At 41.3% G+C, this 24,470-nt stretch overlaps 1 protein-coding gene and 1 long non-coding RNA gene across 2 annotated transcripts; one reads left to right on the forward strand and one right to left on the reverse strand.

Moving 5' to 3' along the window:
* Positions 1-264: 264 nt before the first annotated feature.
* Positions 265-14,473, reverse strand: LOC109905445 (uncharacterized). Its single transcript, XR_002257272.2, has 4 exons — positions 14,298-14,473; positions 1,726-1,806; positions 1,499-1,555; positions 265-808 (listed from the first exon to the last, which is right to left on the reverse strand). It is a non-coding gene; the product is annotated as an uncharacterized LOC109905445 (long non-coding RNA).
* Positions 14,474-20,578: 6,105 nt separating this feature from the next.
* LOC109905446 (mRNA decay activator protein ZFP36) lies at positions 20,579-23,392 on the forward strand. Its single transcript, XM_020502819.2, has 2 exons — positions 20,579-20,971; positions 21,237-23,392. Exons 1-2 carry the CDS (start codon positions 20,939-20,941, stop codon positions 22,296-22,298), a joined length of 1,095 nt encoding a protein of 364 aa, XP_020358408.1. The 5' UTR covers positions 20,579-20,938; the 3' UTR covers positions 22,299-23,392.
* The last annotated feature ends 1,078 nt before the right edge of the window (positions 23,393-24,470 follow it).

Here is a 24,470-nt window from a genome sequence, read left to right on the forward strand (position 1 = left end):
GCACTCTTAAAAAAATGTTGCTATGGTAGAACTTAAAAGGGTTCTTCGGCTGTTGCCATAGGAAATCCCTTTGAAGAACATTTTTTGTTTCCCGGTGTAACCTTTTTGTGTTCTATGTAGAACCCTTTCAACATAGGAACCAAAAATGGTTCTCCTATGGGGACAGCCGAATAACTTTTTTTTTCTAAAAGTGTACCATTGCTTAAGCTACCATGCAGCAGAGCCAAGTTGTATTGCCAATTAACGGTCTGGGATGCTGTTAGATGCTGTCCAGTTTTCTGTTTTTTATTATGAAAGGTTATCTCTCAAATTTTACAATGTTATTGGGAAAAACTACTACATTTGCCACCAAAGAATTGTGATGACTACAGTAAACCACACCAGGCAAATATTTGCGGTTCGGTTGACCACACGGGCTATTTTTTCCCTTTAAGAGCTTAAAAAGGCCCGATATTGGCTCTGTTCCAATACCACATTCATGTTGTTCTCACTCTTCACGTGTGGGAACGGGATAAACCTGTATCCTCATCAAAAACAAGATTCACTTTCTTCTGCCGTACAACACGTGGCACTTTTGAGAAGCGGTAAACCAAGTTCTCAGAATGTGCAGAAATAGCTGTGAGTATGGAGAAGAATGAGTGTTTGTCTCAGAGCTAGCGGGTGGGTAAATTGGTGAGTGTGGAAGTAAGTGGGTCCTCTAAGTCTGAGTCATTGTGGCCTGTGACGAAGCCTCAATGTTCATTCCACCTCATGTGACTCTGTTTCACTGTGGTTTTGGCACAGCATTCGGGACTTCAGACGGATTCATCTGTGAGGGAACAAAAGAAGACAAAAGGATTGTCTTAATGTTCGAGACAACATCACAGACAATCAAAACAGGAAAATAAATGCTTAGATGATCGCACGCGTTGTGTGTATTATTCCTTCAAAATAACTTCCTTATGTCTCAAATTCCCTAGGTGTTTGTGTTAAAGGCAGAAAGAAAACAACATTGCACATTTGACAAAGAAGCACTGTTGAAAGGCAGAATAAGCAATATGGTTACGACAAAGCCAAGGAGTGTCGGACAACCTGATTTACAGCAGTGATTCAGTAGATAGTAACAAAAAGTAGTTATAGTGGAGATATTAAGATTTGTCACAAACACATGCAAGCTTTGGGTTCTTCCATCCAGGCTTAACTAAAAATGAAAATAGAAATATATTATGGTGTCACATGACCTATTAGAAAAAAAATAGAGCATTTTACAAAATAGACAATATGGACACAACATAAAAAGCAAGCCTCTCTACAGGCTGAAAAGAGTTTCACATTTACCTGTTCAAATCAAACATTACAGTCACACTCATCAATGCCAAAACACTGGTAGACTGAGTCAACATTAGCAGTGGTATGTTTCTGGATGTTTTTGCCAATAAAGCTTCTAATGTATATCCAGTGACAACAAAGTGTAGAACTTGTGAAGAAACATTTGTCAGGTTGAAAAGAGATCACCCACCCCCTTTGATTTCATCATACGACGTTCAACTGCCAGTCATTTGTAGGCTTTGGGAACCTAAGAATCACAAAAAGATGTCTGGTTAATTAGTGTGTGTTCTTACAAGCAAGTGTGTTAATCTCTCTTCCTTGGAATTGTTGTCAGAGTTCTTAGAAACCTGGGGATGTAGTCTTAGCTACACTGGCTGGCTTGTGCTCTGGGCAAATTGGATTGAAAAGAAAACCCACCAATCGAGGAGTAGATCTTTCCTCCCATGGACCTCACCTCCACAGGGCAGGAATGCAGCTCTCACCTTCCTCCTCACTGATCTAGGAAGACAGACGTTTTGCTTTAGTTCTAGGCTCTTCATAGTTCTTCATGATAAGTGCTGAGGATAGCGTGGGTGGGGGCGCAGAATAGCATGGTTTGAACGGTACCTCCCTGGTGACATTTTCAACATATGGCCTGAGGTTTCAGCCGGAGGAATGAACTGTGATATGGTCTCTGGGGAAAGGGAAACTTTCAGGGTTTTTGACAGAGTTTCGGTGCCGTGGTAGATGGACAGAATCGAAATCCATACCCCCAGAGTATGTACTTTGGCTAAATAGTGTAACGTGTAATTATGCACATTCATATATTATAAAAAGCAATACTGATTAAAAAGGATGTGGGTGGTGTCAATATGTTGGCACATGGCTTCTGAAAGCAAATTTATTTTGCCAAAGTAAATCCCAAAACTTGCGTCAGCATTAAATGTTCTCTATAATTTCAATTATCCGGTCCACCTTTTATATATCCTAATGGAAAATGTAATAATGTATGAGAAGCATTCCATATTTTATGGCGAGCATCACGTTACAGTTTCATCTCATTGGTCATTAGGCGTTGACAGGTGTTTTGTTTGCTTTGAGGTTTTGCTGATTGAGGAACTAGTAATGAAGCGTGTTATGACTTGGTCTCTAGTAACAACAAGTGTACACCCTTCTCACCGTATCACCAAGACAACTCAAACAGACAATATGCTGAATTTACAAATACAATAGAAACCAGGAACCTCTGTGTGGCCGCTTTCAAATACGGCAAATGTTTAAGACAAATGTATAAATACACATTTAAAATACAAGTAACGTACGCAAAGTTGGTAACCACACAATTTGTACAGCAGATTATTATTTGAACAGACTTACCTTAGGTTTGACTAAGCTTCATGTTTGCCCCTTTGTTAAAATCAGCTAAGAATTGAATAATAAACACTTGTATTTCATTTCCGTACTAATCACTAATGGCATAAATTACAGAAAAGTAAGACTGAATTGTTACCTCCATTACTACCACACATCAGCACAAGCCAAAATATTTGGCCCACCACCACACCCTCCATAGGCCCAGTCCTAAGCCTTTTGCTCACTATCATACACCTCCAGTAGGCCAAAGCCCAAGCCTTTAGCCCACTACCATACCCCTCCATGCGGTAGGCCCATGCCTAGGGTCTTGATCCGCCTCCTCTCCCAGCATCTGCCAATTGTTTGACAGGGCCCTCTTCGCGACGTCTCCTAGCATCTCCAGTTGCTGGACTGCATTTCATACAGAAAAGGATACTCCAAGAAAAATCAGAAACATTCCCCAGACCACTTCCTCCATTTAAGAGGGACCTCTCATAAAAGCTCTCTCAGTATGAATGGCTTGATGATCTTAACAAAAAGTGATACAGTATTGTTATGCATTTGACTGACGAGTGAAGGTACATAACTATACCTAACATACACATCAATTGAATTAGTATTGTGTGTGTGACTTTGTCATTATTTTTCTTAGGAAATAAAAGCCCTTATTACACTATTGCTAATACTGTACGTAACACTAACACTACTGTGTACATTTCTACAACATTTGGGGTACTTTGCATTCTGAGCCAACAGATATAGGCTTACAAATAGGGTTTTACTGTCATAACATTAAGAGGTCAATAGGTTGTTAAAAAAAAGACCGAAGTGAGTGAGTGAGTGAGTGATTAAGTGAAAAAAGCTAAACATTTGTTCGTATGCAGGTTATTATCAACCTCAAAACTATGCAAGGAACTCTGGGTTAAACACAAGCATCAGTCAAAGCTATGTTCTTCTGAAGACATTAAATCAACCTGTTTAAAATGGTGTACCAAATCGGTATGACTGAAGTGGGATAAGGAGAAGGGCAGAGGGGGGAATTCTCTGGCAGTGAGGGAGTCAAACCTCTCTTTCAGCTGGAGTCCGTATGGCACCAGCCCAGAGGCAGCCATCTTGCAGCATTGCGGGCATTCCTGTGATTTAAAGCAGCAGGGTGAGTCACTGTGTTCGATGCAAACACGGCCTCTGATTCACACCCCGGTGACTAAGACCCCAAACGGACCCCACTGAGAGACGAGGAGTGAGGAAAGGAGAAGCCTCTATCTGTCTGCCATCTCCTCTGCCCGCCAAAACACAGGAAACCTGATAAGGGGACAAAATGCAATGCATTTATTTCCAAAGCTAATTGTCCATTGCCCAACAAATGATTTTTGGTTGACCTCAAAGTATGCCATGAGTCACTTCCCTAGTTGGCCCAAGTTCAGGCTACAACTGTTTCTAGTGACATTTCATTGCTAAGATTGTTTAGTAGGCCTATAACCTTTCTCTCAATAATTCTTAATGAGTTTGTACCAGACCAGTATAAAGCCGAGAAGATGTGTCAGAAAACATTTCTAACCTAAATTAGCCAACTCGGCACACATACCAATTTCAATGCATCATGATTTGAATTATCAGATCTTTTCACTTTTCTTACAGCTCATTAAAATGTACAAAATTGCCAAACAACAAGAAACATCCTTTTTTTTCTCTCTCTCTCTCTATCTGCACACTGTCTGACTTCCTGCCTGCTACCAACAGAAACAGGTTGCACCTGCTATGTGACATCATAAAATATCTTTCCTCCATCATATCCTTACATGGTCTCTCCTATCATTGTTATGCGGATGACACTCAAATACTTTTCTCCTTTCCCACTTCCCACTTCTGACACCCAGGTCGCGACACACATCTCTGCATGTCTGGCAAATATCTCTGCTTGGATGTTGGCCCACCACCTCAAGCTCAACCTCGACAAGACAGAGCTGCTCTTCCTCCCGGGGAAGGCCAGTCAGCTCTAAGACCTCGCCATCATGGTTGTCAACCTTCCCAGTGTGCAAAGAACCTTGTCATGACCCTGGACAACACCCTGTCATTCTCTGAAAACATCAAAACAGTGACTCGACCCTACTTCACACAGGAAGCGACACAGGTCCTAATCCAGGCACTTGTCATCTCCAGTCTGGACTACTGCAATTTGCTGTTGGCTGGCCTCCCTGCTTGTGCCATCAAGCCCCTTCAGCTTATTCAGAATGCTGCATCCCACCTGGTGTTCCACGTTCCCAAGTTCTTCCATGTCACCCCATCCCTCAGCACACTCCACTGGCTTCCAGCCGAAACTCGCATCCACAACTTTCCTACGGGGCAGCAAGAGGAATTGCCAATCCCTACCTTCAGGCTATGCTCAAACCCTACACCCCAACCCGAGAACTCCGTTCTGCCACCTCTGGTCTCTTGGCACAACCCCAATGGTGGAACCAACTTCCCCCTGAAGCTAAGACAGTCCCTGCTCATCTTCCGAAAACATGTGAAACCCTACCTCTTCGAAGAGTATCTTAATTCCACAGCCCCCCCCCCCCCCCCCCCCCCAAAAAAAAGCCTTTCGTGAACTAACACTCGCACTTTACCTTTTCCCTTTACTAACTTTGACTTTGCTGATAGCTACTTTGAGGAAAAATGTACTTACTATGACTGTGATGTGTGGTTGTCCCACCTAGCTATCTTAAGATGAAAAGCCCTAACTGTAAGTCGCTCTGGATAAGAGTGATGGCTAAATTATGGTTCTTGCGCAATGGACGACACACCTCAATATCCCTTCTAGATGTTTTCACACTCCTGTTCCAACAACTGATACAAAGACATAAAACTTCACACTTCAACTTGGTTAGATAATCATTCTTAAATCGAATGTCAAGTAAGGTTTTGATCAAAAGATGACACATTGGTCATCTAATAAATAATAAATACACTTTATTAAGTTGTCACTTGAAAAAGCAATTCCTTTGTATGTCAGATGGTACAATGCTATATGGTGTTAAGGGAAAGTTGAAAAAGTCCACGACCCACACACTTCAACCTGGGCATTTTGAAGCTCACCTTAGAAAGATATGACCTACATATCAAGACAAAGAAAGTTTTAGATTTTGTGACAATTCAGAAAATTTCCATAGGTGGAAGATAACAGACATTTTCCATTCCCCTTTCTTTTTTTCAATTTAAAGTTTTCTTGTTTTTCAATCAACCAACAAAACACATTCCACATTCACAGATGTGACAGGCTTAAAAAAAATAATAATAATAATACAAAATAATACAAAATTAAAATGAAATGTAAAAAATCAGAGCTCCTAAATTCTAGTACTGTTGTTTGCCATCCAAAACAACAGAGATTGGCCTGTGAAAACTGAGGGATTAATTATGCAGATATCACCCATTTACACAACTGCAGCCTGCGTCACAGCATTACTCTGATACTCTTTGGCCTCTTGCTTATTACCTTTCCTGGCCCTGATAACTCCCCTTTTAAATCCTCACAAACTTTAAGAGGAGCTCAAAACTAAATCCTCCCGAGCGGTCAGATGTATTTCTTCCTTGTGTGCCATGACATGAACTTCTCTGATAACGTAGAACTGACTCAAGTGTCCATGAATCCACCCTTGTCCTAGATGGAGGTGATCATATGTCCCTTTTCCGTTCCTCTCCAGCCTTCCATTCGGATGGCTTGGCAAGATTCGGGATACAGGAGGCCGGAGTGTTGGTTCTGATTCAGGAGATTTCACTCTCACATAACCACGTCAAACCAAAGCACGGCCAAAACAATCGGACTGACTGTGGAGGTTTGCCTTCTTAAAACGGATTTCGTCAGAAATAATCCCAGGGTCGAAGGTCTCACGCACGTGGCCCGGGATGTTTGATGTGTGGATTATTGCTCAGATTAAGCCTCCCCTTTAAAAAAAAGAGGCACATTCAGTGAGAGGTTTGATGTAGTGATAAAAAGACACCAGTGACCTGCTTTGATGTGTAGGCCCCTGAATCTGAACATACACCAGGCCTGACACTCCCCACAGTGACTGTATGTGCATGCCCCAACCAGAAGCCGTGGATTACAGGCAACATCCTCACTGAGCTAAAGGGTAGAGCAGCCGCTTTCAAGGAGCGGGACTCTAACCCGGATGCTTATAAGAAATCCTGCAATGCCCTCCGATGAACCATCAAACAGGCAAAGCTTCAATACAGGACTAAGATTCAAACCTACTACACGGACTACAACGGGAAGCACAGCTGCGAGCTGCCCAGTGAGAGAAGCCTACCAGACGAGCTAAATTACTTCTATGCACGCTTTGAGGCAAGCAACACTGAAGCGTGCATCAGAGCACCACCTGTTCTAGACGACTGTGTGATCACCTTCTCCATAGCCGATGTGAATAAGACCTTTAAACAGGTCAACATTCACAAGGCTGCAGGGCCAGCGGAATAACCAGGATGTGTACTCCGAGCATGCACTGACCAACTGGCAAGTGTCTTCATCTGTCTGTAATACCAACATGTTTCAAGCAGACCACCATAGTCCCTATGCCCAGGAACACCAAGGTAACCTGCCTAAATTACTACCAACCCGTAGCACTCACGTCGGTAGCCATGAAGTGCTGTGAAAGGCTGGTCATGACTCACATCAACACTATTATCCCAGAAACCCTAGACCCACTCCAATTTGCATACCGCCCCAATAGATCCACTGATGACGCAATCTCTATTGCACTCTCTATTGCACTCCACACTGCCCTTTCCCACCTGGACAAAAGTTGGGAATTCTATTTATTGACTACAGCTCAGCGTTCAACACCATAGTGCCCTCAAAACTCAATGGGACTAAACACCTCCCTCTGGACTTCCTGACGGGCTGCTCCCCCCGTGCTGATCCTCAACACGGGGGCCCCTCAGGGGTGCGTGCTCAGTCCCCTCATTACTCCCTGTTAACCCATGACTGCATGGTCAAGCACAACTCCATCAACATCATTACGTTTGCAGACGGCATAACAGTGGTAGGCATGATCACCGACAATGATGAGACAGCCTATAAGGAGGAGGTCAGAGACCTGGCAGTGTGGTACCAGGATAACAACCTCTCCCTCAACGTGATCAAGCACACAAAGACAGTCGTAAAGGGCTCAAAAACGTATATTCCCCCTCGAGAGTCTGAAAAGATTTGGCGCATGTGACAAATACAATATTATATCATTTTATTTGACATAAATCCACAGCTATGCCTTTTGAGGGCAGAGTGCATTTCACAGAGCAATATTTGAGCAATACACTTCACAATCATGGATCAACAGTCACGTCCATGGGCATGGAGGGTAGGAGTCACTGGTAGATGGATAAGAGGAGTGGACTGGAACCAGGTTTCGATGAAGGGAAATGCTTATGCATGGAATTGGATCGGGTTAGGTTCTAAATTAACCTGCTCTTAAATCAAGGTATTGCAATTGAGGGACAATGTCAGCTGAATGTAAATGTTTCAGTTATAATAAGTTACAGAGGCGGTCAGTGCCGTTTAAGATGAGGAAGGATGCTTAATGATGCTTAATGAGCATGGCCTTATTTCCATTACAGCATATTGGATGACTGTCATTCATATTCCATTCACCCAGCTCAATGTAACATCAATAGGTTTAGGCTCCTACATGATACTCAAATGTTCCCTATACCTATCATGAGGTTGTTACAACAGGTTGAGAGAAAAATTTGAGTAATCCAAACAGTGACACATTCAATAGCACCTTGAACACTCTTGCCTGCATCTAGCTGATATAGGGTGTAATCATTACTTCATTGTCTTATGAATTAATTTCTTCAAAACTGTTCAACTATTGTCCTTCTCTCACTTTGAGTCAACTACTCACCATATTTGTTGCACTCCAGTGCTAGCTAGCAGTAGCTTATGCTTTCAGTAGTAGATTCTTTGTCTGATCCTTTGATTGGAATGACAACATGTCAGTTTATACTGCAAGACCTCTGATAGGTTGGAGGATCCCCTCTGGAAGTTATTACTGTGTGTCTATGGAAGGGGGTGAGAACCCTGAGCCTCCTAGGTTTTGTATTGAAGTCAACGTACCCAGAGAAGGACGGAAACTAGGTGTCCTCCGGCTACACCATGGAGCTACCCCAGAGATTGCTGTTGAGGCTACAGTACATGACCTTCATTGCAAAACAGTGCGTTTTAGTCGTTTTATCAAAATAGTATAACTTTTTTTTCTGAAATTCACTAAGGAGAATGGTCCTCCCCTTCCTCCTCTGAGGTGCCTCCACTGGTATATACAGAATATAGGCCTTGACAAGCAAAACATGAACATGATCCAGCGTTTATGACATCTACACAACAAACAGTAACCTCCTTCACACCTCTTCAATGTTTTCACCCACATCACAAGGTTCCCTTTAAAAGCCTGAGGGACTGTGCATGTGCGTGTGTGTGTGTGTGTGTGTGTGTGTGTGTGTGTGGACGTGTGTAAGTATTTGTGTCTATGTGCACACATTTGCTGTTATTGCTTAGCCTTTCACTTCTTTCTGCTGTGAGTGTCAATAGTGCCATGGTGGCAAATACAGAGCATACGTGAGAGCACCGGCAGCAGGGAGAAGCTTCCTTCAGGAGACAGAGGAACTACACAGACTTTTAATAGGGGGAACACACATACGCACCTAGGACCTAGGAGACATACAAGACGGCGTGTGAGATATCGGAAAGGTGTTGCACTGTACCTTTGGCCTACTTTTATGTGAGAGAACATTCATAGGGAGACGCCACCTGACAAAGAGGCGGCTTCAGATCTGATTGGTGAAAGGGATACACCAATGAGGTGTGGCGTTTTCAAATCCACTGTGCTTCAATTTGAATATCTAAAATATTCCCCGCTTTAAACGTGACTACTGCATACATGACCTTTACATAAAAGTATGGGGAAGTTATGTTATGGGAAAACACAGCTCAACGTGTCCACACAACCATTGGTATTTACTACTGCTGTTCTGATTAATGGTATTATGATCATTTATGATATTTCCACATTTTTCCCATCAGACATGGCTGATGAATGGCCTGAGTCAGGCACCAGAGTGTCGGACATTATTCAACATGATATACAGAGAAGAACCAGCAGCACAAATCCCAGAAACGCTCTCCTCACACATCAAACTTTACCCTGCACATTTAGCCTCCCCTACCATACATGGAAATACTTCTTTATTTTAAAAGAGCAGACTCTTGATTGATTGTGAGTGAGTGAGTGAGTGAGCGAGTGAGCGAGTGAGTGAGCGAGTGAAGTAGGGCCTGTTATCAGTGGAATGGGGAATGTTGACAGGCGGGATTGTGCTGAGATAGCGCCTGCACATCAGGCCTGGTGTGACGCATGGCAGACACGCCCACTCCCTCCCTCCATCTCTATCCCCCTCTCCTTCTAACTATCTCTTGCCCTTTTCTTTACTTTCCTCCCCTTCCAGTATGACAAAATGTTTCTTTACCTCTCATAAAATAATGCTATCCTCCCATAGCAATGGCAGTTAATGGACAGATCAAAGGTTTTGGAACACACTCCGTTCTCCCTTTATTTTATTTCCCATCTCAATTGAGTTCACTTGCCTGTGTTTCCCTATACAGGATTTACAAGCACTGCTGGTGTTATGAAACATTTAGGGGAAGCTGCCTCCCTTGGATTCCCAATAGCACTCATCTGCTTTCCTTTTTCTCCACTAGACCAGAGAAAAAAACAAAAATCTGGTGTTGCGCAACCACTATGAGAGCATTCAGGACGTTTGGTTTCATTTTCCTTCTTCTGCTTCCCGTCTCTCCCACCCCTCAACCTCCTGCTAGGCAGCGCTGGCCCCACTTCCTTGAGAGGGGAAAAAAAATGTAGAAATATGATAAAGAGGGCAAAGAGGATTGGGAAGAAAGAAAAGTGAGAAAGCATATTACAACTTCAGATTCTCATATTACTGAAGAACCAGGGAGAGACTCGCAGAAGGTTTGAAAAGAGAGAGACAATGAGAGGGCGAAAAATACAGCGACTGGAAGGGGTGTTGACATGGAGATAAATTACAGAGGGGAGTTCAAATAAGCACGGCCCATAGGGAATAGTATATGCTATATGTGCTAATACACAGAGTATTCATAACTTCAAGCCTGTCAAAGAACCACATGAAAACCAATCCAACACTGAAACTCCATTGATATTACTGAAACTGAACAAAACTGGTCATGACGTTTGAAACCTAATCTTGAGGAAATGTACTATTTTCATAGGTGTGACCAAGGATGACAGAGGTATTACTATTTTTTGCATAAAACACCTCAAAAAGGGGTGTAAGGCTGAGTCATAAACTGTGGTCAAATACCCATACTAACATACTGTATACTACATACTTAATGAGTATATACTACATACTATTCTATATACTGTTTGTTCGTTTAAGTATACTGTAAAGCGTCCTAGCGCTTCGCCTGTCTACCGGAAATTGATGCTGTTGCTATGCAACCTCTTGCTAGCAAGTTAGCATAACAAATGACTAGCTAGACGTTTTCCGACTTGGCGTGTGTTCTGAAATTCAAACTGGAGTGCCAGAGGGCGCTCAGAGTGCGCTCGGGGCATTTGTAAATTCAGAGCATTGTCAGTTTGTCTGTTTGTAAATTCAGAACATTTAGCTCTTGGAGCGTTCAGAGCGCACACTGAACGCTCTGGCTGAGGAATAGGGTTGTTTCGAGCATTCTGATCTTACAATGGCAGTCAAGCACCCAAGCTAACTGGCTAATGTTGGCTAGCTTGCTAGCTACTTCCAGATACAAATGAGAAAACGCCTAACTGACCATTTTACTTGCCCTAGAAGAGCTGGTTAGGCAGGTTTCATGTTATCCAGAGCATTGGTGACTGTAACAGTGCTGCTGGCAACAATTTAATTACACTTTTTGCCAAGGTTTCCTGACACCGGCCATCTCTGAAATTGAAGTATAGCCAGAGGGAATTTCCAAAAACACCATGTTAATTGAGAACGCACGACTACACCACTTAGCTAAGCTAAAGAATTATGGGAATAATCAAGTAAATAAACATTGGATAGTTAGTTATATAGCATATAGTTAATATATTGACAAGTTTGATGTATTATTAGCCAACTAACTTTAGGTAGCTAGCTAACATGACGATAACGTTGCATACTGCTGTAATGATATGCTATGTGTTGCGTAAGAATAGCATAGCTAACAAATTGTCAGCCAACATAACATGTAAAGGTTGCCTATTTGAAAAGTCATTACTTTATTACATTGCTCAACATTTTCTTAAAATTTTTCCCAATTAGTTAATGCAATGAATTGGATGAAGCTCTCGTTGGACTTCGGCTACATATTTCCCATCATTTTCTTCAAATCTGAAAATTATGTGAAGCCACTCCCATTTTCAGAAGAATTGCATTATGTGCCCTAAAAGTACGGAAATAGTGTCAACATCCGGGAACTTATAGCATACTAACTATATCCATACTATGACCAATAAGCATACTTTAGACTCAATTTACGTCACAAATAGTACAGTGAGTGCGGTTAGTATGAGTAATTCGAACACAGCTATAGTCTTACAGAACACTAAGTGGGTCCACATCCGCACAGCTATCATCCAGCAGTACGGCACCTGACCATGAGTACAGCTATGATTGAAACATGGAAGAACTCAGAAAAGGGAGTGTGTGTGCTTGGCCATAGCCCAAAGAGCTCTCACAGAGGTTAGGTTTGAAAGCCTATTGCATGTTATGAATAGATACACTTAAAAATACACAACTTTTCAGAACATAACTATTTCACACGGATGAGAAAAAAAACATTGCACCATAGGAACTGTCTCCTGGCAGTGTCTGACCCCTTTGTCACAAGGCGTCCCCACTCTGGACACAGCTACATGGTTCACTGACAATAATGTTCCCTACTTTATACTGAGTGAGAGAGAGCATGAGAGAGAGAGGGACAGAGAGAGACTATGAGAGCTGTGCTGCTGCAGAGTGAGTGGGACTTCCGACCTATCTCAGGACTGGCAGATTCTGCACTCAGCTTTGACTGCCATACCACACTTGCCTGTGAGGGGATGGCTCAATCATTCCCACGGCGCCTGGCCATTAGGACCTAGGATCATCCAAGTTATTAAAAAGAACAGACTAGCACTGCCTTTAGTTACACCTATAACGAGACAAGAATTGAAATAATGATCCAAATAGCCACTTCACAAGACAGTGCTGAACTTATTATTGGAATCATAAAGGCCTTTCTTGTATTTGTATTTATTTAATTATCCCTCCCACAAATGGTCAAATCTGAGATGATGTCACCATCCACCATTTTGAATATTATCATAGAATGACACTGCCTTCCATGTGCGATGCCACACGTGTGGTCAAAATGTGGCTACATGTCATGTGATCACGTCACACATGTAAAGCAGTGGTATTTGTAAAGACTGTATTGAGAAGGGAAGTGCCACACTGACATGTCAAGCCTCAAATATCTGTAATTCAACATGCTGGATTCTTCAAAGACTATCTAGTTTTCCACGCAATCTTGAACCTTGAGTGAACCTGAATTGTGGTACAATTCCTGGGACAATATTCCACAGCATTCTTTCTCCGACAGGCTAATGATCCCATTTCAGACCTCTGCTCAGTGTGAAAATAGTGCGTCAGAAATTTTACTGCGATGGACAATAAAGGACAGCATCATTGGCACTGCGGGGGTGTTGTCACTGCGAGGTGTTGTCACTGCACGCTGGGCCACTATATTCAGTGACAGGTGCATAGAAAAGTTAAGGAATACGGTTTTATGCTTGGATTGACAAACAAGCATCCACATATTAACTGGCACAAAGCAAGTGGGTTATGTGTCTCGGTTTTGATATTCATTGATAGACCATTTTTTCTATAACAGGGAGACAGGGCACAGTAGCCTATGTGTATTGACATCCATTCAGGTTTTCCAGGTGCGGTAGACAGTGCTGTGTTCAAGAGGGGTTGCGTAAATAGAAGGGAGGTAGCATCAACTCACAGAGCCAGTATGTGAAAGACAAGGGGTGGTATTCCATATATAAGGCCATGTTTGTTCCTCAGGGAATATTTCACACCGCCAAAATGTGTTTCGAAGGGAAGTGTAAAAACTGCACCTCCATAGCGAAAACAGAGTGGCACAAATGCAATCCCTCTGAGGACCGCTAGAGTAAGCTACTGCTTTGACTCGCTGAGGTAATTCTAGGAAACAGACATACCTGGAAAACATCATGTACCAAAGTATTACCCAATTTCGGGGGGTTTTTTCTCCCAAAAGCAAATCTTTTAAAAAGCATTTCAAACTGAACTTTTGAACTCAGGGAGATTAACCTCACGGACAAGTTACCCAGTGAGTTTGTCAGAACAAATCCAATAGGCTAAGGGAAAACATACAAAGGCAATAGAGGAAAACGGTTATCATACAAACATTATAGTCAATGCAGAGCAATACGTAGCTACGGTACAGCACATAGGCCTACTATACAGCACAAGTCCTCATATACACCTATTTCACAAAGACACACTGATTTCAAACAAAGGAATAGAACACGGAAACACCTCTTGACAAAATAAGAGCCACTGTGTTTCTAAGGGGGGAGACTCACTGTTAGTAATGTAATGCGAGCAGGAAAGGAAGGTACTTTCCCTTGTAAAAGGTCTGTAAATATGGGCTCGTGACCAACTGCAGCAGCCGAGTCAGTCGATGCCCTCTGTCCTCCTCCTGTAAGGTCATCCCCAATGAGAAGAGTATGTGGTGCAACTGACTCATATTCAAGTGCCCTGATGAAACTGAAACCAAGCAGACAAGAGTATGAAAAATGGGGGGAAACAACCATGGAGAGCTTGGAGGGTAATAAAAAGGGAATACTTTGGATTTGGATTCGATTTATTAGGATCCCCATTAGCAACAGCTAGTCTTACTGGGGTCCGACATATAACGAAAAAGACATAACAGACAATTGACTTTACAATATACATACAGTACCAGTCAGAAGCCTCCATTAGCAAAGGTCGATGTCTGCACCCCCTCGGAAATCTAATTAGCAAAAAAACATATATATCCCCCTACAACTCTGTCAGTTTAAGCGAGAGATACAGTACCAGTCAAAAGTTTTAGAACACCTACTCATTCAAGGGTTTTTCTTCATCTGGACTATTATCTACATAGTAGAATAATAGTGAAGACATCAAAACTATTAAATAACACATATGGAATCATGTAGTAACCAACTAAAAATATATATTTTTTAAAGTAGACATCCTTTGCCTTGATGACAGCTTTGCAAACTCTTGGCATTCTCTCAACCAGCTTCACCTGGAATGCTTTTCCAACTATCTTGAAGGAGTTCCCACATATGCAGAGCACTTGATGGCTGCTTTTCCGTCACTCTGCGGTACGACTCATCCCAAACCATCTCAATTGGGTTGAGGTCGGATGATTGTGGAGGCCAGGTCATCTGATGCACCACACCATCACTCTGCTTCTTGGTCAAATTGCCCTTACACAGCCTGGAGGTGTGTTGGGTCATTGTCCTGTTGAAAAACAAATGATAGTCCCACTAAACCCAAAGCAGATGGGATGGAGTATCGCTGCAGAATTCTGTGGTGGTTATGTGTGCCTTGAATTCTAAATAAATCACTGACAGTGTCACCAGCGAAGCATACCCACCCCATCACACCTCCTGCTCCATGCTTCACGGTGGGAATCACACATGCGGAGAACATCCGTTCACCTGCTCTGCATCTCACAAAGACACGGCGGTTGGAACCAAAAATCTCAAATTGCACTCATCAGACTAAAGGACAGATTTCCACCGGTCTAATGTCCATTGCTCCTGTTTCTTGGACCAAGCAAGTCTCTTCTTCTTATTGGTACCCTTTAGTATTGACTAATCTTCATGTCTTCAAGTAATGATGGCCTGTCGTTTCACTTTGCTTATTTGAGCTGTTCTTGCCATAATATGGACTTGGTATTTTACCAACTAGGGCTATCTTCTGTATACCACCCATACCTTATCACAAGACAACTGATTCGCTCGAACCCATTAAGAAGGAAAGAAATTCCACAAATGAACTTTAAACAAGGCACACCGGTTAATTGAAATGCATTCCAGGTGAATACCTCATGAAGCTGCTTGAGAGAATGCCAAGAGTGTGCAAAGCTGTCATCAAGGCAAAGGGTGGCTATTTTGAAGAATCTCAAATATAACATATTTTCATTTAACACTTTTTTTGGTTGCTATATGTGTTATTTCATAGTTTTATGTCTTCACTATTATTCTACAATGTAGAAAATAGCACAACATAAGAAAAACCCTGGAATGAGTAGGTGTGTCCAAACTTTTGACTGGTACTGTACTTGCACACTTACAAACATTAACATGTGGTGTGTGTGTGCACATCTATCAGTTACACATTAAGGTCAGTACATACACACAACAAGTAAGGAGTACATTTCCATTTGAGTGGAAGTTATGGTCCACAATCATTCAGTTAAAACTTAAGTATGTCATTCGGGGTAATGGGAGGGGTGAGGGTGGAGGGATTCTGTTATGTGTACAGTGTCTTCAGAAGGTATTCCTACCCTTTGACTTATTCCACATTTTGTGTTACAGGCTGAATTCTAAATGGATCAAATTGATTTATTTTCTCACACCCATCTACACACACTACCCCATTAATGACAGTGAAAACTTGTTTTTATATATTTTAGCAAATGTATTGAAAACTAAATTCACAAATATCTCATTCATATTCAGTATTCAGTATTCACACTGAGTCAATACATGCTCCAATCACCTTTGGCAGCGATTCCAGCAGTGAGCATTTCTGGGTAAGTCTCTAAGAGCTTTTCACACCTGTTATTCTTTTAAAAATGATTTAAACTCTGTCCAGTTGGTTGTTGATCATTGCTAGAAAGCCATTTTCAAGTCTTGCCATAGATTTTTCAAGCCGATTTAAGTCAAAACTATAACTAGGCCACTCAGGAACATTCAACGTCCTCTTGGTCAGCGACTACAGAATATATTTGGCCTTGTGTTTTAGGTTATTGTCCTGCTGAAAGGTGAATATGTCTGCCAGTGTTTATTGGAAAGCAGACTGAACCGGGTTTTCTTGAACCAGGTTTAGCCTGTGCTTAGCTCTATTCCGTTTCCGTTTATGTTTGATGCAGTCACCACCATGCTTGAAATTATAAAGAGTGGTACTCAGTGATGTGTTGTGTTGGATGTTGCTTTATTGCAAACAGGATGCATGTTATGGAATATTTGTATTCTGTACAGGCTTCATTATTTTCACTGTCATTTAGGTTAGTATGTTAGTAGAATAGTATGATCCATCCTCAGTTTTCACCTATCACAGCCATTGAACTCTAACTGTTTTATTGTCCACCATTGGCCTCATGGTTGCCTTCCTCTCCAGCAACTGAATTAGGAAGGACACCTGTATCTTTGTAGTGATGGGGTGTATTGATACACCATCTAAAGTGTAATTAATAACTTCACGATGCTCAAAGGGATATTCAAGGTCTGCTTTTTTTTGCCATCTACCAATAGGTGCCCTACTTTGCGAGGCATTGGAAAACATCCCTAGTCTCTGAGGTTGAATCTGTGTTTGAAATTCACTGCTTGACTGAGGGACCTTATAGGTAATTGTATGTGTGGGGTACAGAGATGTGGTAGTCATTCAAAAATCATGTTAAACACTATTATTGTACACAGAGTGAGTCCATGCAACTTATTATGTGACTTGTTAAGCATATTTTTACTCCTGAACTTATGTAGGCTTGCCATAACAAAGACTATGAATATTAAATATTCACATTTTGTTGACTCAAGACATTTCAGCTTTTCATTTTTTATGAATTTGTAAATATTTCTAAAAACATAATTCCACTTTGACATTATGAGGTTTTGTGTGTAGGCCAGTGACACAAAATCTCAATTTAATACATTTTAAATTCAGGCTGCAACACAACAAAATGTAGAAAAAGTCAAGGGGTGCGAATACTTTCTGAAGGCACTGTAAATACTGACTAATGTACAAGAAAAATAAAAAATTTGGATTTAGGTGTTGAGTCTATTGACAGTGCTGAACACAGATGTGTCTGGACACAACCCTTCACTTATTTATGTCTTGAGCAGCATTGAGAGGAGTTACAATAAGAGCAGCTCACTATGAGCTGACAATTTTGTCAACAATAAGATAACTGCAGCATAAAAACAGTGAGTTTAGCTGAGACATTTGATAACTGGGCCATTTGAGTCACTCCCAGGTCACTTACCATAAGTGGTATCGGTGAATGATTGTGTGGGTTAATGATTTGTGGAAATTGGGACAAAGGACATGGCATACGTGATTTTCAGTAACAATCCACAATGCACAAAATGTGATTTCTGTAATGCATTTACATGGAGTTACATTTATAGTTTTGCTTTTACTCATCTATTTTCACATGTTGTTGGGCTGCTAATACAAGCTATAAAAGGTGCTTTATAAAATGTATCAATTTCAATTATGTCAGATTTTGTTTTGCATACGTTTTTGTAATAACCTCCCCACCCTGTGCACATATCACCATGAGTGTTCATAAGGGGGTTCCTGCCTAAACATGCCTATTGGGATGTCTATAGTGTATAAACTGTACCTTTGCTAAGACTGGAAAGCCCCAATGGAAAGCTTGGCGTATCGCACATTGTTGCGCACTATAGAATGTCCCTTGGGGCTTAGCTAGCATGTATATTTGTGTGAGCGCGTGTGTATGAGCAAGTATGCCGCGCCCCTCCCCAACTCACCAGGAGCAACTTTCCATACTCTTGGGAAAGGGGAAGAAAATAAACTTGGAGAAAAGATGCACACCACTTCACAGTTTGAGAAACTAAAGAAGTGGATTGGGAAACTAAATAGAAAAAAAGGGAAAGATTTTCAATTTCTCATGAACCTTTTTTTAAATATAATTTCCAGCCAAATTTGACAAGGTAGTGGAAGCTTGGGGTTATTTTTAACTGGACATGACTAGGCATGCCTGCCCTACCTGCTTCTGTGGCCGGGAGTTATGCTGCCTGCAATTAATGAAACTTGAGCTTTTCAAGGCCCCTGATGGACACGTCCCACTGCTGTTGGGATATAATGTAAAGGAAAGGTACACTGTGACCACTAAGGTGACATTAATGTAAAGGAAAGGTACACTGTGACCACTAAGGTGGGAAACTGACATAATATGTCTTGGGAAGGGAGGGACATAAGAGTGTTTCTGCCTCAAGTTTGTGTTTCAGTTCCACATCCACCCCTTGGCTATATAGGCAATGAGGAGTTGGCTTACAGGAATATGTATACAGCCGTTACTAAACATCATGTTAGGCCAGTCTCTGCACCCATTTCCCCTCACATTGTCTCCATAATACAACCTTAATACTGAGTTAAATATAGGCTATAGAGTTTAGGACACAACCAGATTATACAAAAACACTATTCAGCAACAACGGTGCTGAAGTCAATGTATAAGCATTTTGAGGGAGTGATAGGGTCCAAGTGAAATGAGCAGTTACCTCAAACATTGAATAGTTAAAACAGTGTTCCTTCTGCCATTAGGTAGTTTGGCAATCAAATGACTCAATTGAAAGAGCTCAACGCACATCCAAGTGTAAGCATTTCAAAGTAAATATGTGACTTTCTATCGCACTTCCTTGTTAGACTTATGAACTGTGTGACAACAAACCCACATGACAAATAGAGATACAGTCACCTCTAAGAACTGTAGATCAACTCAACATAGGCCAGTTGATCCATGGGACACTGTCCCTGGAAATATTTTGACTGGATATGTTTTTAAACCCTCTCAACTTCTTCAACTTGACACTATTTACATGAGCAAGTGTAGCACAACTAATGTACAAAATACTCTCAGAATGTAGTCTACTAATCAAGGCAGAGTGGATTATTCCACACTTTAAAATCGGGCCATTGTTGCACCTACTTTATTGGTGTTAGAAAATGGTAGTTAGCTGCTGAGTTAATGCCAAAATGACTTATTTAGCCACACAAATTCAGATGCGTTTCTCACGCGTGTGAACAGTGCTATGTCAGGCAAGGGATAGACCCATGGTTTCATTGATGGTTAAATAGCAGAAACAGAAACATATTGTCATTATCCAAGAGTTTCCTGCTATCGAGGGATTAGTAATCACATTGTCTGTTTACCATTGGGCTACCAGTAACACAGATAGAGAAAAAAAATACTTACTGAGCCTTGTCATGGTACCACACACATGACTTAGCAAACCCTACATGATATCGCAAATAGACACTAAACCGTATCCTGATAAACCCTGTGTTTCAAGTCTAGACTGATTACTGGATAATGTTATTTGTTACAGTAAGATCATACTAAAGTCATTGCCTAAATGGATTCATATCACCTGTCATGACATTGTCATGAAAATGGACATACAGATGGAAACACAGATACATTTTAGGCCACCTTGTTAGATCTATAGTCTACATGACCACCATCCGGTCTCCAACTAAATCTAGGCTACATGAAATTGACCATGTCTGTTTTGTGCCAAAATGTGAGCGTAATTGTCTGAAGGTGCGATTGAAAACATTGACTTTAAATAATGCACATTGGCATATATATATTCCTATAGCCTAAGGGTATATAAATAACTATCTCTCTCTCCTTTGATGGCTAGCCTATAACTGTTGGGAAATGAAAGTAAAGACTGGAAAATATATTATTAAAGACATAATTAAAAACAGAGAGCAGGTCTCACGCATAGAAACCAATAAGGAAAAAGTCTGGGGTGATTCTGGTAACAGCCTTGGGGGGAAATGTGTCCAGGAACGAAGTAGTTAATCATAGCCTACTATCCCAAAACTAGTCGTCATCGTAACTTAAAATCGAATGAACATAGGAAAATAATGAACAAGTGGGTCACTACTTGTGGGCGTATTATGTAGCACTAGTCTATATGATGCGTTCATGTTTGAATGTTGGGGAAACTGAAACATTTCACAGCTATTTAAAAATACAAAAACATGGCTTTACGACAAACCCTGGTTGCTGTGTATGAAACTTTACGGGAGTGGTGTCCGGGAAGATAGCACAGGAAACCCCGCCTGCCGCCAGAAATAAACTATAAAAAGGGCTAGTCCTGCAGTAACAGCGCAGCGCAATCGCCCGTGTCTTGCAGCTGAAAGTGACAGGCGAACTAAAACTTTTCAACGGACAAGAATACATAGAAGCATGTCAGATATGATCGACGATATTATCACGAGGGTAAGTTTTATTCACTGGGGTTATATGTATGTTCAGATCAGTAGTATAAGCTATGGTTATGCATTTGGTGCGTAAAAAAACACACAATTAGACTATTTTATTAGTTGTTGGCTACTTTCAACTTTGATTACATGTTGAAATATTCACAAAACATATTTAACGATTAAGCTTCTGAGGAGCAGAGCATATGCTACAATTCTGCTTCGTGAGTAGGCTATTATATGGTTATAACGTGATTTATTGACTGTTATATTTCTCTCCACAGAATCTGATCAATCTGGGTTTAGATGAACCATTCACCCAGAAACAAATTCAACCGATGGTACCTCGTCTCAACCGTTCAACTTCGTTCTTCTCACCAAAGAGCCATAGTCTAAGCTCTGAGCAATTGAACGATGATACCCCCTGGCCACTTGACATTTGGAGCAAGATGGCTCCAAGTCAACCACAGGTTTCCTTCAGACCTGATCGCTCCATGAGTCTGACCGAATCCAGTGTACTCTCCTTCGGTAAATTGAAGACCCTGGATGAAGTGCCTCCACCGCCTGGATTTCCCCCACTGAACAACCCGACACCTCTCCCTTCCAACCGTTACAAGACCGAACTGTGCCGTAGTTTCCAGGAGAACGGCAGCTGTAAATATGGGAGCAAGTGTCAGTTTGCCCATGGAGAGCCTGAGCTGCGTGGTTTGTACAGGCACCCAAAATACAAAACGGAGGCCTGCCGCACCTTTTACAACTTTGGCTACTGCCCATATGGAGCCCGCTGTCACTTCATTCATGAAGAGAAGCTCACCCCCTTAACCCAAAAGTTCCACAACCAAGCACTTGCTGATCAGAGCCCACGTCAGCTCCGTCAGAGCGTCAGTTTCGCAGGATTCATGGGATCACGCAGCTCTCCTCCCCCTGCGCTCCACGACCCCCTTGGCTTCACCCGTGCGCCCTCGGTGTCACCACCCCCTGCGGACATTCTCTCCCCAGTGTTCAATGACACCCAACGCGACACATTTCAGTTTTGTCAGAGCCGACCCAGTGTTGGTGACATCCACAACATCCCTATGATAGTTGAGCCACAGAAGCCCTCACGCTGCGTTTGTGGCCACGGAAATAACTTCCCAGACACTCTGAACAAATCGTACGCTATGGAGGACCGCAACAACGTCTACATCACCCAGCAAAACCTCCACCGCTTCTCTTCTGAAGATTCCCTCTCAGATCGGGATAGTTACACCAGCACAGGCAGCACCAGCGGTTCAGAGTCCCCCACATTTGATGGGGCTGGCAACAAGCGCCTCACCGTCTTTGCGCGTCTGTCACTCTCTGACTAGGAAACCCAAACCACATAGAGACAATCCAACACCCGAACCTTGATCAATTGTGAAGGTTCTGCTTACACAAATCAGAAATCCTATCAATATGATGCGCATCAACACTTTATACTGTTTATTTATATTAGTGACATTTATTTGGTACTCAAACTTCTATCAAAATCTGTATATTTTTTATAATTATGTATATTTTCATTTATCTTTTCATCTTGTCTTCCATTAATTGCTTTCTTTAAAAATGACCTTGATGGTTGATAGTAACAAACGTTTTAAGTAGCTTTACCTGTCTCAATCAATATGAGAAGGACCTAGTAGCCTTACTTCGATTAGTCCTTTTAATATATGATCATTTGAAACAAAAGACTCCCCTCCATTTAGTAAGCTGACAGAACTGTTTGTCAGGTCTGTTTATACTGTTGGTATTCATGTGTATACCAAGAACTATTCAAACCATCAATGTGACTTGGAAAATGACAACAACACATTCTCTCACTGTGATATGCACTTTAAACTAGGTATTGGGAGACTAGTCTCTCTGTAGCATTTAACCAAAGCTTTACACTTCTTCTTTTTTTAAACTTTTGCCAAATTCTTTGTGTAAGGACAGTTTTTCATATTATTTTTGGACTTATTATTTTTGGACTCATATTTTAACACATCTGTGACAAAAGTGAGAAGGTGCTAGTACGCCATCTGTGTATGTCACAGATCTAGGATTTTGTGTAGCCTTGCCATTTATTGAGAGACCTGTTTTGTTGCATAATGTTTTGACAACCCTGGTTGGGTCTTACTCAACTGTAGTAGGTGACTTCTATTTCATCAGGGACTGTAACATCACAGTATTTCCATAGACTATATGTTGACTTATTTGCATTTCTTTGCTTTTTGTAATTGTAAAGACTTAACTAATATATTTATTATGATATTTATTGTGGTAATACCAATGTATTTTGTACTTATTTATCAAGAACTTGTCAGGGTCTGTAAAAACGATGTGTGAATTATTGAGAAAAATATGAATTTATTTTTGATCGCCTAAACAAGAGAAATAAATGAAAATGATAAATAAATGTAATTTCTTGCATTTAATATTATTATTATTATTTTTTGACAGTTTTACAGTTTGTCTCAAATTTGATTCAATAAGGAAAACCTTTCTTACTACTTGATGACAACACAAACAGACAGTTATATGAGGGCAGAATACATGGCTTAATAATACAAAAATAGAAAAAGAAGAAGAAGAAGCTCTCAATTCCTCAGTGTAACCTGTGAGCAACCAGTCTTTATCTTTCTGGAGACGGCTGTTATGTCAACACAAATGGGTGATCGGTCCAGTATTTGGCCAAAATACCGTGTCAGTCACTGAAGGCATTTGACCCAAAACAACAACTTATCCTGCATGTATAGAGCTCCGTTTCATAACTAGCCATGCGCAAATGCTGGAGCTAATATGTTGATAGGGAGATGAGCTGTAACCTAGCTGTGTGGTCAAGTGCCTGTCATATATGACATTCCTCTCCTAGGACACCATTTCCTCAAGAGTGCTCACCCTTGTGTTTACTCACTGGCAAGGTTGTCATGGTTAACAGTCTTTCCTTCTGCTCTGCATACACTTGAGTGTAAACCAATACTTGCAATTTTTATCCCCAAATGGGGTATCAATGTTTATGATGTCAGATATGACTAGATTGCTTCAGATAGGCCTTCTATTAAAAATGAACTCTGGATGAAAAAAAAAGATCTCCTTTTGCGATGTGTCCCTTCATATAAGGATAGCTGACAGGGTTTTATTGAGGAGTTTTTAATGTGGGCACAGGATGAACACAAAGAGCAATGCAAGTACTTCCTTATATCTTGTATTTGAAATGTGAGGTTTATAGTGTTAAAATCAACCTCCCTGCGTCAATAGCCTACTCTTACACAACACAGTAAGGTCTTCAAAAGTCTATACGCTGCACATTTCTGATGGGATCATCAGAAATTCCTTCTCCAAGAATAAAGTAGGGGTCAAACAACAACCCTGAACACATAACTAGGGTTATAAAGGGAGGGTATATTACTGGAACCTTTCGATGTCTACCAATAAATTACCAGAATTTTGTTATCTTTCAAGGATTTTATGTAATCTATCAAAATACAACAGCCCTATCTGGTGCAGTAAACACAAAG

This window comes from Oncorhynchus kisutch, linkage group LG15 (assembly GCF_002021735.2).
Source record: "Oncorhynchus kisutch isolate 150728-3 linkage group LG15, Okis_V2, whole genome shotgun sequence".
In the NCBI taxonomy this organism is placed as follows: domain Eukaryota; kingdom Metazoa; phylum Chordata; class Actinopteri; order Salmoniformes; family Salmonidae; genus Oncorhynchus; species Oncorhynchus kisutch.

Bases quoted from the DNA above. Each gene is read 5' to 3' on its own strand.
- LOC109905446 (XM_020502819.2), top strand. From the start codon at position 20,939: ATGTCAGATATGATCGACGATATTATCACGAGG. The intron at 20,972-21,236 runs GTAAGTTTTATT...TTCTCTCCACAG, and splicing joins TCGACGATATTATCACGAGG to AATCTGATCAATCTGGGTTT.